General features: G+C 45.2%; 1 protein-coding gene across 1 annotated transcript in view; it reads left to right on the forward strand.

Annotated features, from left to right (window-relative positions):
- Positions 1-20052, forward strand: part of CLCN1 (chloride voltage-gated channel 1) — a 306841-nt gene that overhangs the window by 276846 nt on the left and 9943 nt on the right. The window contains exons 19-20 of the mRNA XM_066601497.1: positions 8412-8494; positions 19991-20026. Coding sequence (XP_066457594.1) covers positions 8412-8494; positions 19991-20026 — 119 coding nt within the window. The remainder of the gene's footprint in view (positions 1-8411; positions 8495-19990; positions 20027-20052) is intronic.

The following is a 20052-nucleotide window of genomic DNA, read 5'->3' on the forward strand; positions in this document are numbered from 1 at the left end:
AATTTTCTGGCCCAAACATGCCACCTGCACCTCAAGAATATTGCTAAAATCCATCCATTCCTTACCATGGACAGGCTAAAGATACTTGTTGTCACCCTCATCCACTCCCGACTCAACTACTACAAATCGCTATTCATTGGCCTCCCCTGCACCAGACTCTCCCCTCACCAATCCATACTAAATGCGGCAGCTAGGCTCATCTTCCTATCCAGCCATTACTCAGACACCTCTGTACTATATCAGTCACTGCATTGCTGCCCATCCACTGCAGAACTCAATTCAAACTTCTCACCCTCATCCACAAAGCTCTTCATGGCGCCGCACCACTGTACATCACCTTCCTCCTGTCCCTTCATCACCCAACTTGCACGCTCTGATCCACTAACACAATCAGACTAAATGCCCATCTAATTCGAACCTCACATGCTTGTCTCAGGACTTCTCTAGAGCTGCACCAACCCTCTGCAACGCTCTATCCCAAAACATCCGGTCCAGGGGAATACCTAAAGGCTCAGGGGCCCAGGTGCAAAAGTTTAGCTTGGGCCCCCCCAGGCCCTTTTTCCCCCTCGCCCCGTATCTATGCCTGAGGGCCAATGTCCACGTGCTGATTTTATCTATAAAATCCGCACGTGGACCCGCTCGGGAGATCCGTGCATCTTGCTGCCCATAGGGATGCATTGGCATCGGTAGGGCAGCTAAAAGCATGCAGATGGGATTCCTTCCTGGAGTGCGGGCCACACGCACAGGAAGAAATCACAGCATGCTCCATTTTCCTGCGGATCTGCCACATGGACGGCTCCCGTGGCTTCCATTGAAGGCTATAGAAGACATTTTTGTGCTATGCCGCGGATACGCAGGAGAACAGGAGATTTTTAAAAATATTGGTGCGCCGACCGGAAGAAAGAAGATCCGGACTGCACAGAGGGGAGCCCGGCAGCGTCCGGAGAGGTGAGTATAATGTATTTTCCCTCTTCATGGCTGCGGGCATGTACAGATTTCACTGCGGGATTCAGCAAGTAGGCATGAGGCCTAAGACAGAGAGAGATAGATCGATACATAGATGGATAGATATATAGATATGGGAGAGATTCAGAGATAGATAGATAAATAGATAGGAGATAGATAGATAGATAGATAGATAGATAGATAGATAGATAGATAGATAGATAGATAGATAGATAGATAGATAGGAGATAGATAGATAGATAGGAGATAGATAGATAGATAGGAGATAGATAGATAGATAGATAGATCGATACATAGATGGATAGATATATAGATATGGGAGAGATTCAGAGATAGATAGATAGATAGGAGATAGATAGATAGATAGATAGATAGATAGATAGATAGGAGATAGATAGGAAATAGATAGATAGGGCCCCCTCAAGCACAGGGGCCGGGTCGCCGTTGCGACCCCGGCACCCCCGGCCGGTACGCCTATGATCCGGTCAATCCCCGACGCGCGGAACCTCAGACTCACCCTACAGACCCACCTCTTCATGGAGGCATACCAAACCTCCTGATCTAATCCCCCACCCCACAATAACCCTCTGCCCCTCCCTATGGCTTTGATCATGTACCCTTCCTGCCCCGCACCTCTTGTTCTACCCCCACCCCGTTTGTGTCCTAAAAGGTGTATATCGCATGTTATCGTCGCATTGCTGTGTTCCCCTGTGCTCTACTGACTGCACCTGTACCTTCACTATCACCCCACCACCTGCCCCTGTATCTTCTGTATCACCCCACACCTCGCGCTCCACACCACCGTGATCACCTCCCTCCTGTCCTTCTGTATCACCCCACTACCGTGCTCCACCCCCTGCCCATGTACCTTCTGGATCACCACACCCTTGTGCTCCGGCGCCTGCCCCAATACATTGTGTATCACACCACTCCCGTGCTCCCCATCTGCCCCTGTACCTTCTGTATAAGCCGACCCCCGTGCTCCACCTCCTGCCCCCGTACCTTGTGTATCACCCCACCCCCATACTTCACTGCCTGCCCCAGTACCTTCTGCATCACTCCACCCCCGTGCTCCACCGCCTGCCCCTGTATCTCCTGTATCACCCCACACCCGTGCTCCACTGACTGCCCCAATACATTATGTATCACTCCATCCCCACGCTCCACCTCCTTCCCCAGTACCATCTATATCACCCCACCCCCATGCTCCACCACCTGCCCTTGTACCTTCTGTATCACCCCAATACCGTGCTTCAGCTTCTTTCCCAGTACCTTCTATATCACCCCACCCCTGTGCTCCACCGCCTTCCCCTGTAAGTTTTGTATTACTACACCCCCATGCTCCACTGCCTGCCCCTGTACCTTCTGTATCACTCCACCCCCGTGCTACACCGCCTGCCCCTGTACCTTCTGTATCACACCACCCCTGTGCTCCACGTCATGCCTCAATACATTGTGTATCACCGCACCCCCGTGCTCCCCGTCTGCCCCTGTACTTTCTGTATAAGCTGACCCCCGTACTCTACCTCCTGCCCCTGTACCTTGTGTATCACCCCACCCCCATACTCCACTGCCTGCCCCAGTACCTTCTGTATCACCCCACCCCTGTGCTCCACCGCCTGCCCCTGTATCTCCTGTATCACCCCACACCCGTGCTCCTCTGACTGCCCCAATACATTATGTATCACCCCACCCCCGTGCTCCACCTCCTTCCCCAGTAATTCCTATATCACCCCACCCCTGTGCTCTACCACCTGCCCCTGTAAGTTTTGTATCACCACACCCCCGTGTTCCACCGCCTGCCCCTGTACCTTCTGTATCACCCCAACACCGTGCTTCAGCTTCTTCCCCAGTACATTCTGTATCACCCCACCCCTGTGCTCCACCGCCTGCCCCTGTACCTTCTGTATCACACCACCCCCGTGCTTCACCGCCTGCCCCTGTAAGTTTTGTATCACCACACCCCCGTGTTCCACCGCCTGCCCCTGTACCTTCTGTATCACCCCACCCCCGTGCTCCCCGTCTGCCCCTGTACTTTCTGTATAAGCCGACCCCTGTGCTCTACCTCCTGCCCCTGTACCTTGTGTATCACCCCACCCCCATACTCCACTGCCTGCCCCAGTACCTTTTGTATCACCCCACCCCCGTGCTCCACCGCCTGCCCCTGTATCTCCTGTATCACCCCACATCCGTGCTCCTCTGACTGCCCCAATACATTATGTATCACCCCACCCCCGTGCTCCACCTCTTTTCCCAGTAATTCCTATATCACCCCACCCCTGTGCTCTACCACCTGCCCCTGTAAGTTTTGTATCACCACACCCCCGTGCTCCACCGCCTGCCCCTGTACCTTCTTTATCACCCTAACACCGTGCTTCAGCTTCTTCCCCAGTACATTCTGTATCACCCCACCCCTGTGCTCCACCGCCTGCCCCTGTACCTTCTGTATCACACCACCCCCGTGCTTCACCGCCTGCCCCTGTACCTTCTGTATCACCCCAACACCGTGCTTCAGCTTCTTCCCCAGTACCTTCTGTATCACCCCACCCCTGTGCTCCACCGCTCGCCACTGTAATTTCTGTATCACTCCACCCCCATGCTCCACCGCCTTTCCTGGTACCTCCTTATCACTCCACCCCTTTGCTCCACCGCCTGCCCCTGTACGTTCTGTATCACCCCACCCCTGTACTCCACCGCATGCCCCTGTACCTTCTGCATCACTCCACCCCTGTGCTCCACCGCCTGCCCCTGTGATTTCTGTATCACTCCACCCCTATGCTCCACTGCATGCCCCTGTTACCTTGTTTATCACCACACCCCCGTGCTCCACCGCCTGCCCCGGTACCTCCTTATCACCCCACCCCTGTGCTCCACTGCCTGCTCGTGTACCTTTTGTATCACCCCTTCCCTGTGCTCCCCCAGCCTGCTCCGATACATTGTGTACCATCCCACCACCATGCTCCACCATCTGCCCCTGTAACTTCTGTATAATAATAATCTTTATTTGTATGGAGCCAACATATTCCGCAGCGCTTACATAGACAGGGGGAATACAGAATGACAAAAGTACAAACATTACAGAACCACGGTTACATAGTAATCAGTTGATTAATACAATAGGGGTGCGGGTCCTGCTCCAACCAGCTTACATACTACAAGTAATGGGGGGATACAGAAGGTAGAGGGGCTGGAGATGTGCACAGTATGGCAAGGTGGAGAGTGAGCGATGCTATACACATAGACAATGGTCATATATTAAGCCGTGTGATGGCAGAATCGGTATGTCTGCAGGAGCGGGTTATGATGGCTAGCAGGGAGTGCAGTCAGTAGGTCAGGGAGCATGTTATCAGGCGGCGTACAGAGGGGTTTGTTTAGGGAATGCGGTATGCCTTCCTGAAGAGGTGCGTTTTTAGAGCACGCCTGAAGTCCTGCGAGTCCTGGATTGCTCGGGTAGCCTTTGGTAGTGCGTTCCAGAGGACCGGTGCTGCTCTGGAGAAGTCTTGGAGGCAGGAATGAGAAGTTTGAATTAAAGGGGCGCTCAGTCTAGTTTCATTAGCAGACTGGAGAGCCCGGGCTGGGTGATGGATGTAGTTGAGGGAGGCGATATAGGGGGGCGCTGCGCTGTGGAGGGCTTTGTGGATGTGGGATACAATATAGGGGGCGCTGCGCCGTGGAGGGCTTTGTAGATGAAGGTAGCGAGTTTAAATTGAATTCTGTATTTAACAAGCAGCCAGTGCAGTGACCGCCTGCCCCTGTACCTTCTGAATCACTCCACCCCCGAGTTCCGCGCCTACCCCTGTACCTCCTGTATCACCCCATCCCTGTGCTCTACCTCCTGCCCCAATACATTATGTATCACCCCACCCCCGTGCTCAAGGCCTTCCCCTGTACCTTCTGTATCACCCCACTAACGTGCTCCACCGCCTGCCCCCATTCCTTCTGTATCCCCCCACCCCTGTGCTCCACCGCCTGCCCCCTGTACCTTCTGTATCACCCCATCACCGTGCTCTACCTTCTTCCCCAGTACCTTCTGTATCACCCCATCACCGTGCTTTACCTCCTTCCCTTGTACCTTCTGTATCACCATGCTCTACCTCCTTCCCCAGTTCCCTCTGTATCACCCCATCACCGTGCTCCCCCTGTCTGCCCTGGTACCTCCTGTATCACCCCTGTGCTCTGCCTACTTCCCCTGTACCTTCTGTATCACCCCATCACCATGCTCCACCTTCTTCCCCAGTACCTTCTGTATCACCGTGCTCCACCTTCTTCCCCAGTACCTTCTGTATCACCGTGCTCCGCCTTCTTCCTCAGTACCTTCTGTATCACCTCATCACCGTGCTTTACCTCCTTCCCCAGTTCCCTCTGTATCACCCCACCACTGTGCTCCCCCTGTCTGCCCCGGTACCTCCTGTATCACCCCACCCCCATGCTCTACCTCCTTCCCCAGTACCTTCTGTATCACCCCATCACCGTGCTCCACCTTCTTCCCCAGTACCTTCTGTATCACCCCATCACTGTGCTTTACCTCCTTCCCCAGTTCCTTCTGTATCACCCCATCACCATGCTCCCCCTGTCTGCCCCGGTACCTTCTGTATCACCACACCCCCGTGCTCTACCTCCTTCCCCAGTACCTTCTGTATCACCCCATCACTGTGCTCTACCTCCTTCCCCAGTACCTGCTGTATCACCCCACCCCTGTGCTCTACCTCCATCCCCAGTACCTTCTGTATCACCCCATCACCGTGCTCCACCTTCTTCCCCAGTTCCTTCTGTATCACCCCATCACCGTGCTTTACCTCTTTCCCTAGTTCCTTCTGTATCACCCCATCACCGTGCTTTACCTCTTTCCCCAGTTCCTTCTGTATCACCCCATCACCGTGCTCCACCTTCTTCCCCAGTACCTTCTGTATCACCCCATCACCGTGCTCTACCTCCTTCCCCAGTACCTTCTGTATCACCGTGCTCCCCCTGTCTGCCCCGGTACCTCCTGTATCACCCCACCCCTGTGCTCTACCTCCTTCCCCAGTATCTTCTGTATCACCCCATCACCGTGCTCTACCTCCTTCCCCAGTACCTCCTGTATCACCCCACCCCTGTGCTCTACCTCCTTCCCCCGTTCCTTCTGTATCACCCCATCACCGTGCTCCACCTTCTTCCCCAGTACCTCCTGTATCACCCCACCCCTGTGCTCTACCTCCTTCCCCAGTACCTTCTGTATCACCCCATCACCGTGCTCTACCTCCTTCCCCAGTACCTCCTGTATCACCCCACCCCTGTGCTCTACCTCCTTCCCCCATTCCTTCTGTATCACCCCATCACCGTGCTCCACCTTCTTCCCCAGTACCTTCTGTATCACCCCACCCCTATGCTCCACCTTCTTCCCCAGTTCCTTCTGTATCACCCCATCACCGTGCTCCACCTTCTTCCCCAGTACCTTCTGTATCACCCCATCACCATGCTCTAGCTTCTTCCCCAGTACCTTCTGTATCACCCCACCCCTGTGCTCTACCTCCTTCCCCAGTACCTTCTGTATCACCCCATCACCGTGCTCAACCTTCTTCCCCAGTACCTTCTGTATCACCCCATCACCGTGCTCTAGCTTCTTCCCCAGTACCTTCTGTATCACCCCACCCCTGTGCTCTACCTCCTTCCCCAGTTCCTTCTGTATCACCCCATCACCGTGCTTTACCTCCTTCCCCAGTTCCTTCTGTATCACCCCATCACCGTGCTCCACCTCCTTCCCCAGTTCCTTCTGTATCACCCCATCACCGTGCTTTACCTCCTTCCCCAGTTCCTTCTGTATCACCCCATCACCGTGCTCCACCTTCTTCCCCAGTACCTTCTGTATCACCCCATCACCGTGCTCCACCTTCTTCCCCAGTACCTTCTGTCTCACCCCATCACCGTGCTTTACCTCCTTCCCCAGTTCCTTCTGTATCACCCCATCACCGTGCTTTACCTCCTTCCCCAGTTCCTTCTGTATCACCCCATCACCGTGCTCCACCTTCTTCCCCAGTACCTTCTGTCTCACCCCATCACCGTGCTTTAGCTTCTTCCCCAGTACCTTCTGTATCACCGTGCTCCCCCTGTCTGCCCCAGTACCTTCTGTATCACCCCATCACCGTGCTTTACCTCTTTCCCCAGTTCCTTCTGTATCACCCCATCACCGTGCTTTACCTCCTTCCCCAGTACCTTCTGTATCACCCCATCACCGTGCTCCACCTTCTTCCCCAGTACCTTCTGTCTCACCCCATCACCGTGCTTTACCTCCTTCCCCAGTTCCTTCTGTATCACCCCATCACCGTGCTTTACCTCCTTCCCCAGTTCCTTCTGTATCACCCCATCACCGTGCTCCACCTTCTTCCCCAGTACCTTCTGTCTCACCCCATCACCGTGCTTTAGCTTCTTCCCCAGTACCTTCTGTATCACCGTGCTCCCCCTGTCTGCCCCAGTACCTTCTGTATCACCCCATCACCGTGCTTTACCTCTTTCCCCAGTTCCTTCTGTATCACCCCATCACCGTGCTTTACCTCCTTCCCCAGTACCTTCTGTATCACCCCATCACCGTGCTCCACCTTCTTCCCCAGTACCTTCTGTCTCACCCCATCACCGTGCTTTACCTCCTTCCCCAGTTCCTTCTGTATCACCCCATCACCATGCTTTACCTTCTTCCCCAGTTCCTTCTGTATCACCCCATCACCATGCTCCACCTTCTTCCCCAGTTCCTTCTGTATCACCCCATCACCGTGCTCCACCTTCTTCCCCAGTTCCTTCTGTCTCACCCCATCACCGTGCTTTAGCTTCTTCCCCAGTTCCTTCTGTATCACCCCATCACCGTGCTAACCTCCTTCCCCAGTTCCTTCTGTATCACCGTGCTCCCCCTGTCTGCCCCGGTACCTTCTGTATCACCCCATCACCATGCTCCACCTTCTTCCCCAGTTCCTTCTGTATCACCCCATCACCGTGCTCCACCTTCTTCCCCAGTTCCTTCTGTCTCACCCCATCACCGTGCTTTAGCTTCTTCCCCAGTACCTTCTGTCTCACCCCATCACCGTGCTCTACCTCCTTCCCCAGTTCCTTCTGTATCACCCCATCACCGTGCTCTACCTCCTTCCCCAGTTCCTTCTGTATCACCCCATCACTGTGCTCTACCTCCTTCCCCAGTACCTTCTGTATCACCGTGCTCCCCCTGTCTGCCCCGGTACCTTCTGTATCACCCCCACCCCCTCTGTTTCTGAATAACTGAATTCCACATGTAACTTGTAATTTCTTATCGTCTGTGTTCCCCATTAACCTCAAAAGCTCTCTGGAATAAGTTGGCGCCATACAAATGAAGATGATGATGATGATTAGTATTATTATTAAGTCGTGATGAGTTTGCACAGATTTGTTTTTGCTTCTTGTAAACTATTAGTACATTGTGATAAATTTGTTTTCTTATCTAGACAGTTGCTGCAAGAGGTTCCGTTCTTCACTTGCAGGAATCTTCTGTAGTCCCAAGGAGGACCAACCTGAAGACCCTCCGCAGGTCAGCAGGGAATTTTTGGGTGGGGCTGACGTGATGGGGCAGCAGGTTACCTCCAATCCAATCATTACATACAAAGAGTTTTGAATTTGTAAAAACCTTTCTTAAAATGGAGCTCCAACATGAAATCATCTACTTGGGGCATAACAGTAGGGGGTGCAGAGGTAGGTAGCCCTTGAGGTGCCCCTCTACCACATACTGTAAGTACCAGAATTTACATGTGTTAGACGAGGGCCCAGTCACACATTTGACATTAGAGCCCAGGACTTTCTTGCTATGTTTAGGAGAGGCTCATGACCTCGGACTCTCATCAACTGGAAGACCTTATGCAACCTGAAAACTTGCTGAAATGGGCAAACCATGAGAGCTCTGAGACATCCCACACAACTCTTGGGGCAGCACAGAAGGATGAAGCTCTACCAGGAGATTGCCTACAAATGTCTTATTTTCATGTGACTGATTTCTAGGTCTACGGAACAAGTGTCTACATAGCATAGAGGCAGAGGATGTGCTGGTTGTGGGCCTATTGAGAGGGTTTCCAGCCCTAGTTGGCTCTACCATCTTTGATACAAGAACCTGTGCAGGACGCCCCCCACAGGAACAAGAAGATGGGCGACTGATTATAGAAGAAGCAAAGTTCAGAACCTTCTCTTCTAGATGGCGAAACCCAACACCATACTAAGGCTGGCTTCACATGGGCAACAAAACCGCTGAGATTTTTGCGTTGCATAACGCACGAATATGAACCCCATTCTTTTGAATAGTGTCATACAGATGAGCGATGCGGGAAACACATCACAGCACGGCCTATCTATGTGCATGCTCTCGCATCGCATCTCCCATTGCTCTCAATGGGGCCCAGGAGCAGCATCGCACCACATGCTAGGTGCACGCGATGCCATACCAGGTCTCCCATTGAAAGCAACTACTGACAACCACAGTGGAGGATCGCATCTTCCCCAAAGTGATGCGTGACAGTTTTGATATAAACGCATCGCATCCACGGGCTGTCACATGTTGACGAGCGCGAAATCAGGCCATAAAACACGCATGCATTTTCCTTGCAGAAGCGAGAAACCGCGTCACAGAAATTTGGGAAGTCGCAATCCTCTGCCGTGGTTGTCAGTGGCTTTTCAATAGGAGACCATGCATGCGCCACTTGCACCTAGCACGTGGTACGATGTAGCCACCGGCCACATTGAGAACAGTGGGTACTGCCAAGCAAGATCACACACAAGATAGAACATTTGCACTGCCATGTGGAAAAACATCGCTCATGTGTATGAATCCATCCAAAAGGATAGTGTTCATATTCCTGCATCCCGCAGCGCACAAATCTCGCACAGTTTTCTTGCCCATGTGAAGCCAGCATTGGGCACATTGAAGTTTTGCTGTTGGACCCTTTTTCTTCCATGGACACCACTGCTACCGAGCTCTGTGGCCCTTTCGACTGGCAGTCGATGAAGCTAGGACCTAATGAAGCAAGATAATTCAGAGGACGCACTTATACAACTGAGCGCTCCTTCAGGCGACTGCGCCACTATGCTCGCCGTAACAGAGCGTATTTACGCATGAACAGCTGATTTTACCGCTCGAGCCTTCGTCTATGTGCCTTTTTTAAGCTGTTCAAACCCAACGCTGCTTCGTGCACAAAAAATACACACTGAAACAATGGAAAGAAACAAATGGAAGAAATGTTCGGAAGTTGTAATCATTGGCCCCGCCCACTGCCAGCAACTCGGTGTCCGCCAGGGCCGGAATTACACAGAATTGTTTTGCAAATGTGTCTGTTTGAAGATCCAAATGCTACTAAAGGGGCATGTGCGGCGTAAAATGCACAAGATAGGGCGGGGCTTATCTTTTTGTGTATGCAGGATTTGTATGCGAGAAATTTGCTTGTGAGAATGAAGCCATTGAAATCAAACGCTTCGCTGAGTTATACGGGCGAGATTGTCATTTCCGCAAATACGTTTGTCTGTTCAGGCCCTCAGTCACAGGACGCACTTTGGATTTTCTCGTTCATTGAACACAGGGTATGTCGGGGCATGACAGGTTCCTCTTAAGAATAAGTTCCACTCCTGTTGTGGGAAGTGACAGCGAGCCGCAGGATCTATCTTTTATATTCGTGCGCTTCCACAATCCAGCGCTGTCGTTCGGTGAAGTTGGCACGCCACATGAGAGTCGGACTCTTTTCAGGCTCTCATTCATGCACTCTGCCATAGATTTGTATATGAGAATGCGCACAGGAATCTGAAAAGAGTCTGATTTTCATGAGCGGGTCATGTGACTGTGATGTCATCGGAGCTTCTGCACTGATGATAAAGCAGATGATATGGACAGTATCACTGTGTAGTATTAGTATTACTGTGTATTATTAGTATTACTGTGTGGTGTTACTGTGTAGTATTAGTATTGCTGTGCAGTATTACTGTGAACTGTTACTGTGTAATATTAGTATTACTGTGTAGTATCAGTATTGCTGTGCAGTATTACTGTGTAGTATTAGTATTAATATTACTCTGGAGTATTAGTGTGTAGTATTAGCATTGCTGTGCAGTATTAGGCCTTAGTCAGACGGGCGTTTTTTCGCCCGATTTGCGCATGTGCATGCATCCGGCGATTTTATAAAACCATTGCTTTGCAATGGTATCGGACACATGAGCGCTTTTTATGCGCTCGTCCGATAAATTATAGAACAGAAATCGCAGATCGCACCTATCTGCGATTCCTGTTCTCTTCTCTATATGCGCTCAATGGGGCCGGCGGCAGCAGTGCTGACCCCATTAATAGCATATACTAGACAAATCATTCTTCTCTGCCACAGCTGTAACAGCTGTGGCAGAGAAGAACGATGTTAGCCTATTGAATTCAATAGAGCCGGCAATACAGCCGACTCCATTGAAAGCAATGGGCTGCCGGCGATCGCGGGATAAATTTTCGGGAAGGGCTTACAAATATAAGCCCTTCTCTGCAATTCATCCAGAAATGTGTAAAAATAAAAAAATATATATATACTCACCTGGTCCCGGCAGACGGAGTTCAGCGCGGCCGGCCAGCAGTTCTCCTGGACTGCTCTGATTAGTATTCAGCAGCCGGGGATTTAAAATCCCCGCCTGCTGAATGAGCTGCTCTGATTGGTCACAGCCTCACCAATCAGAGGCAGCTCTCACTCACACCCATTCATGAATTCATGAATGGGTGAGTGAGTGCTGCCTCTGATTGGTCCCTGGGCTGAGCCAATCAGAGGCAGCACTCACCCATTCATGAATTCATGAATGGGTGTGAGTGAGAGCTGCCTCTGATTGGTGAGGCTGTGACCAATCAGAGGCAGCTCATTCAGCAGGCGGGGATTTTAAATCCCCGGCTGCTGTATACTACTTAGAGCAGTTCAGGAGAACTGCCAGCCGGCCGCGCTGAACTCCGTCTGCCGGGACCAGGTGAGTATATATATATTTTTTTGTTTTTACACATTTCTGGATGAATTTCCAGCAAGGGCTTATATTTTTAAGCCCTTCCCGAAAATTCATCGGGAGATCGCCGGCATAGTATTATTGTGTGGTATCACTGTAAAGTATCAGTATGACTATGTAATAGTATTACTGTGAAGTCTTACTGTGTAGTATTAGTATTACCATGTAGTATTTGTATTACTGTGGAGTATTACTGTGCAGTGTTACTGTGTAATATTAATATTACTGTGTAGTATTACTGTGTAGTGTTATTGTGTAGCATTACTGTGTAGTATTGGTATTACTGTGTGGTATTATTATTACTGTGTAGTATTACTGTGTAGTGTTACTCTGTAGTATTAGTCGTACTGCGTGGTATTAGCATTATTGTGTAGTATTACTGTGTAGTGTAACTATGTAGTATTAGTGGGACTGTGTAATAGTATTACTTTGAGGTCCGACTGTGTAGTATTAGTATTAATGTGTAGTATTCATATTACCGTGTAGTATTACTGTCTAGTAGTACTGTGTAGTGTTACTGTGTAGCATTAGTATTATTGTGTACTATTTGTATCACTGTGTATTATCACTGTGTAGTATTAGTATTACTGTGTAGTCTTACTGTGTAGAATTAGTATGACTGTAATAGTATTACTGTGAAATCTTACTGTGCAGTATTAATGTGTAGTATTAGTATTACTGTGTAGTGTTACTATGTATTATTATTATGATTACTGTGTAGCATTACTGTGTAGTATTAGTATTATTGTGTAGTATTACTGTGTAGTGTTTCTGTGTAGTGTTAATATTACTGTGTGGTGTTGCTGTGTAGTATTAGTATTACCATATAATATTAGTATTACTCTGTGGTATTACTGTGAAGTATTAGTAATACTGTGTAGTGTTATTGTGTAGTATTAGTATTACTGCTTGGTGTTACTGTGCAGTATTAGTATTATTCTGTAGTGTTACTGTGTACTATAGTATTACTGTGTAGTATCACTGTGTAGTGTTACTGTAAAGTATTAGTAATATTGTTAAGCATTACTTGTAGTATTAGTATGACTGTGTAATGGTATTACTGTGAAGTCTTGCTGTGTAGTACTCATATTACTGTGTAGTATTACTCTGTAGTGTTAATGTATAGTAATAGTATTACTGTACAGCATTAGCATTACTGTATAGTATTAATGTGCAGTATTAGTTTTACTGTGTAGTATTACTGTATAGTGTCACTGTGTAGTATTACTGTGTAGTATGACTGTAGTATTAACGTGTAGTATTAGTATTACTGTATAGTATTATTTTGTAGTGTTACTGTGTAGTATTATTATGTAGTATTACTGTTAAGTATTAGTATTACTGTGTAGTGTTATCGTGTTGTATTATTATTATTATTATTATTATTGTGTAGTATTACTGTATAGTGTCACTGTGTAGTATTAGTATTACTGTGTAGTATTATTGTATAGTATTACTGTGTAGCATACGTATTACTGTGTAATATTAGTATTACTCTGTAGTGTTTCTGTGTAGTATTAGTGTTACTGTGTAATATTAGTATTACTGTGTAGTTTTAGTATTTCTATGTAGTGTTACTGTGTAGTATTAGCATTTCTGTGTAGTATTAGTTTGTAGTGTTACTGTGTAGGATTAGTATTACTATGTAATATTAGCAATACTCTGTAGTGTTACTGTGAAGTATTAGTAATACTGTGTAGTGTTACTGTGTACTATAGTATTACTGTATAGTATCACTGTGTAGTGTTACTGTAAAGTATTAGTATTATTGTGTAGCATTACTGTATAGTATTAGTATGACTGTGTAATAGTATTACTGTGAAGTCTTACTGTGTGGTATTCATATTACTGTGTAGCATTACTGTGTAGTGTTAATGTGTAATATTAGTATTACTGTAAAGCATTAGTATTACTGTGCAGTATTAGTTTTACATTGTAGTATTACTGTGTAGTATGACTGTGTAGTAGTGTTAATGTGTAGCGTTAGTATTACTGTGTAGTATTATTGTGTACTGTTACTGTGATGTATTAGTATTTTTGTGTAGTATTACTGTGAAGTATTACTGTGCAATATTAGTATTACTGTGTTGTATTATTGTGTAGCATTACTGTTAAGTGTAGTATTACTGTGTAGTGTTACTGTGTTGTATCATTGTGTAGTATTACTGTATGCTATTAGTATTACTGTGTAGTGTCACTGTGTAGTATTAGTATTACTGTGTGGTGTAACTGTGTTATGTTAGTATTACTGTGTTGTGTTACTGTGTAGTATTAGTATTACTTTGTAGTAGTAGTATTACTGTGTAGTATTACTGTGTAGTGTTAAAGTGTAGTATTAGTATTATTGTGTAGTATTAGTATAGCTGTGTAATAGTATTACTATGAGGTCTTACAGTGTAGTGATAGTATTGCAGTGTAGTGTTACTGTGTAGTATTAAAGTGTACTATTAGTATTACTGTGTAGTGTTACTGTGTAGTATTATTATGATTGTGTAATAATATTACTGTGAAATCTTACTGTGTAGTATTAATGTGTAGTATTAGTATTAATGTGTAGTGTTAGCGTGTATTACTGTGTAGTATTAATATTACTGTAAAGTATTACTGTGAAGTGTTACTGTGTTGTATAAGTATTACTGTGTAATATTATTACTGCGTAGTATTACTGTGCATTGTTACTATGTAGTATTAGTATTAATGGGTAGCATTACTGTATTAGTATTAGTATTATTGTATAGTATTACTATGTAGTGTTACTGTGTAGCATACGTATTACTGTGTAATATTAGTATTACTCTGTAGTGTTTCTGTGTAGTGTTAGTGTTACTGTGTAGTATTACTGCATAGTATTGGTATTACTGTGTCGTTTTACTGTGTAATATTAGTATTACTCTGTACTGTTACTGTGTAGTTTTAGTATTTCTGTGTAGTGTTACTGTGTTGTCTTAGTATTACTGTGTATTGTTGATGTGTAGTATTAGTATTACTGTGTAGTGTTACTGTGTAGCATTAGTATTACTGTGTGGTGTTACTGTGTAGTATTAGTGGGACTGTGTAATAGTATTACTGTGATGTCCTACTGTGCAGTATTAGTATTACTGTGTAGTATTACTGTGTAGTGTTACTGTGTAGTATTTATATTACTGTCTAGTATTACTGTGAAGTGTCAATGTGTAGTGTTAGTATTTCTGTATAGTATTAGTATTACTGTATAGTAGTACTGTGTAGTGTTACTGTGTAACATTAGTATTACTGTGTAATATTTGTATCACTATGTAGTATTACTGTGCACTATTAGTATTATTGTGTAGTGTTACTGTGTAGTATTAGTATGACTTTGTAATAGTATTACTGTGTAGTATTAATGTGTAGTGTTAATGTGTAGTATTACTGTGTAGTATTATTGTGTAATATCAGTATTACTCTGTAGTGTTACTGTGAAGTATTAGTATTATTGTGTAGCATTTACTGTGTAGTATTAGTATGACTGTGTAGTATTAGGGCGAGCACCCACTGGCGTTTTTTTACCTGCGTTTTGCGTTTTGCGTTTTTCCTGCACAGGCATAGAGATAACATGTGTTCCTGTCCACTGGCGTTTTTTTTGCGTTGCGTTTGCGTTTTTAACATAGGAACTGTCAGTTGCATATGTGTCCCTATTTTTCTCCTAATGCACCCATGAATGTCAATGGAAATTAACGCAAAACGCCGCGAAAAACGCGCGGAAAAACCGCGAGAAACGCGGCGAAAACGCTGCGTTTTTTTCCCGCGGAGAACGCAAACGCCAGTGGGTGCTCGCCCTAAGTGTGTAGTATTAGTATTACTGTGTAATATTAGTATTACTCTGTAGTATTTCTGTGTAGTATTAGTATTACTGTGTAGTGCTATTGTGTAGTGTTACTGTGTAGTATTATTGTGTAGTGTTACTGTGTAGTATTAGTATTACTGTGTGGTATTATTGTGTAGTGATACTGTGTAGTATAAGTATTACTCTGTAGTGTTACTGTGTGGTATTAGTATTACTGTGTGGTATTATTGTGTAGTGATACTGTGTAGTATAAGTATTACTCTGTAGTGTTACTGTGTGGTATTAGTATTACTGTGTAGTGTTACTATGTAGTATTAGTATTACTGTGTAGTATTATTGTGTAGCGTTACTGTGTAGTATTACTGTGTGGTATTATTGTGTAGTGTTACTGTGTAGTATAAGTATTACTCTGTAGTGTTACTGTGTAGTATTAGTATTACTGTGTAGTGTTATTGTGTAGTATTAGTATTACTGTGTAGTATTAGTATTACTCTAGTATTTCTGTGTAGTATTAGTATTACTGTGTAGTGCTATTGTGTAGTGTTACTGTGTAGTATTATTGTGTAGTGTTACTGTGTAGTATAAGTATTACTTTGTAGTGTTACTGTGTGGTATTACTGTGTAGTGTTACTGTGTAGTATTAGTATTACTGTGTAGTATTATTGTGTAGTGTTACTGTGTAGTATAAGTATTACTCTGTAGTGTTACTGTGTAGTATTAGTGTTACTGTGTGGTATTATTGTGTAGTGTTACTGTGGGGTATTATTGTGTAGTGTTACTGTGTAGTATAAGTATTACTCTCTAGTGTTACTGTGTAGTATTATTGTGTAGTGTTACTGTGTAGTATAAGTATTACTCTGTAGTGTTACTGTGTAGTATTAGCATTACTGTGTAGTATTAGTGTGTAGTGTTACTGTGTGGTATTATTGTGTAGTGTTACTGTGTAGTATAAGTATTACTCTGTAGTGTTACTGTGTAGTATTATTGTGTAGTGTTACTGTGTAGTATTAGTGTTAGGCCTCTTTCGCATGGGCATTGCTTTTATGCATAACAGGCACATGAAAACATTAGCGTCTTTTAGAACCAATGGCTTACCAAATCTCACACCTATCAAAGATTTGGCACACGTGGGCCAAGCTGGCATCTAGGGGGCATGCTGTGTGACACGATGGGATCTAACCTGTCTTTGGTGCGTGATGCGCAGAAGTCTCCATAGACTCCTATGGCAGGAGTTTAGCCGTGTCTGAAGCTAGGAAAGGAAGATTACAAGTCATAAGGACGGCTTCTGCCAACCGAGGCATTTCCAAACAGCAGTGGCGCCGCTACACTCAGAAGCACAATGCAAATGTCCAGCTGTAAACTACTGTTAGTCCCCGCGGGGGGGATGGGAAGACCTGAGGGTTCAGTTCATCCCCCTGGGGGTTCTCTTAATCTCTGCAGGGACTAACAGGAGTTTATAATGGGACACTTAAAAGGTGATTCTGGGCAGCCAGCTTTAAATGTTACAGCGGGGACTCCCTCTACCTTTCTCCCCAGCATCGGGTTCCCCAAGAAATTTCCCCATAGCAGGGAGAGAAAGAAGATAGGGTTAAAGATCTTCCCTGAGATAATGGGTGGAAGGGGGGGGGGGGGGATTAGAGTGATCCTCCCTTCTCTCTCCATGCAATTTGCCCGTTTATTCGATTTTTAGTGCAGATTAGCCACACTTTTTTTGCACACCTATACTGCGCAAAGCCAAGCCCTGAAAGAGCCCTTACTGTGTAGTATTACAGTGTACTATTACAGTGTACTAATATAGTGCATTATTGCAGTGTACTATTACTGTGTACTACTTCTACTGTGTAGTATTATTGTGTACTATTAAAGTGTAGTAGTGAGTACTATTACTGTGTAGTATTACAGTGTACTATTACAGTGCAGTATTACAGTTTACTATTACAGTGTACTAATATAGTGCATTATTGCAGTGTACTGTTACTGTGTACTACTACTACTACTGTGTAGTATTATTGTGTACTATTAAAGGGGTTGTCCCGCGGCAGCAAGTGGGTCTATACACTTCTGTATGGCCATATTAATGCACTTTGTAATGTACATTGTGCATTAATTATGAGCCATACAGAAGTTATAAGAAGTTTTTCACTTACCTGCTCCGTTGCTGGCGTCCTCGTTCCCATGGAGCCGACTAATTTTCGCCGTCTAATGGCCAAATTAGCCGCGCTTGCGCAGTCCGGGTCTTCTTCTCTTCTCAATGGGGCTCGGTGTAGCTCCGTGTAGCTCCGCCCCGTCACGTGCCGATTCCAGCCAATCAGGAGGCTGGAATCGGCAATGGACCGCACAGAAGAGCTGCGGTCCACGGAGGTAGAAGATCCCGGCGGCCATCTTCACCGGGTAAGTAAGAAGTCACTGGAGCGCGGGGATTAAGGTAAGCGCTGTCCGGTGTTCTTTTTTAACCCCTGCATCGGGGTTGTCTCGCGCCGAACGGGGGGGGGTGTTGAAAAAAAAAAAACCCGTTTCGGCGCGGGACAACCCCTTTAAAGTGTAGTAGTGAGTAGTATTACTGTGTAGTATTATAGTGTACTATTACTGTGTAGTATTACAGTGTACTATTACGGTGTAGTATTACAGTTTACTATTACTGTGTAGTATTACGTTGTACTACTACAGTGTATTATTATGGTGTACTATTACTATGTAGTATTAGAGTGTACTATTACTGTGTACTATTAATGTGTAATATTACAGTGTAGTACAGTGTAGTATTACAGTTTTCTATTGTTTACTGTTACTGTGTACTATTATTACTGCATACTATTACAGTGTACTATTACAGTGTAGTATTACTGTGTACAATTACTGTGTAGTATTACAGTTTACCATTACTCTGTACTATTTTCGTGCATTGTTACGGTCTACTATTACTTTGTAGTATTATAGTGTACTATTACAGTGTATTATTACTATGGCATATTACTGTGTACTATTACAGTGTATTATTACTGTCAACTATTACTATGTAGTATTACAGTGAAGTATTAATGTGTATTATTATAGTGTAGCCTGGCAGAGTGCTATTATTTTGTGCTATTACTGTGTAGTATTACTGTGTAGTATTACTGTGTAGTATTACTGTGTAGTATTGCTGTGTACTAGTAGTGGGTACGATTATTGTTTAGTATTACTGTGTACTGTTACAGTATAGTAATACAGTGTACTATTACAGTTTACCATTACTGTGCATTAACGCTGTGCCCTATTACTGTGTATTATTACTGTGTACTATTACAGTGTACTATTATTGTGTACTATTATTGTGTAGTATTAGAGCGTACTATTACAGTGTATTATTACAGTTTACCATTATCATGTATTATTACAGTGTCCTATTACTGTGTACTACTACTGTGTAATATTATTGTGTACTATTACTGTGTAGTGTTACAGTGTACTATTAAAGTGTAGTATAACTGGGTACTATTACAGTGTACGATTACTGTGAAGTATCACAGTGTACTGTTACAGTGTACTATATCTGCGTAGTATTACAGTTAAATATTACAGTGTATTATTGCAGTGTACTATTATCGTGTAGTATTACAGTTTACTATGTTTGTGTACTGTCACTGTGTACTATTATTACTGCGTACTATTACAGTGTGCTATTACAGTGTGCTATTACTGTGTATAGTTACTGTGTAGTATTAACGTGTACTATTACTGTGCATTATTACTGTGTACTATTTCTGTGTAGTATTACAGTTTACTATTACTCTGTACTATTTTAGTGCATTGTTACAGTCTACTTTTACTTTGTAGTATCACAGTGTAGTATTACTGTGTAGTATTACTGTGTACTATTACAGTGTAGTATTACAGTGTAGTATTACTGTGTAGTATTACTGTGTAGTATTACCGTGTAGTATTACTGTGTACTATTACAGTGTAGTATTACTGTGTAGTATTACTGTGTAGTATTACCGTGTAGTATTACTGTGTGGTATTACAGTGTAGTGAGGACTCACATCAGGAATCTGCAGATGACTAGTTCAGGCGAGCAAAGGATTCCTTTCCTGTGTCTCGATGGGGGTGGGATGGGACAGAGTCCCACATCCAGGGACCATCCCAGAGAATTCAGGATGGTTGGGAGGCAAGGGGAAAGTTCCTCAAACCCTCCATGAAAGAAACAGCTGTGAATTCAAGAGGTCTCTTCTTTTCTGTCTGCAGGAATGTGACCTGGAAGACACAATGACCCCAGAAGAGGTAAGAGTTGTGTCAAGTCTTGTCCT

Source organism: Eleutherodactylus coqui, chromosome 4, assembly GCF_035609145.1.
Source record: "Eleutherodactylus coqui strain aEleCoq1 chromosome 4, aEleCoq1.hap1, whole genome shotgun sequence".
In the NCBI taxonomy this organism is placed as follows: Eukaryota; Metazoa; Chordata; class Amphibia; order Anura; family Eleutherodactylidae; genus Eleutherodactylus; species Eleutherodactylus coqui.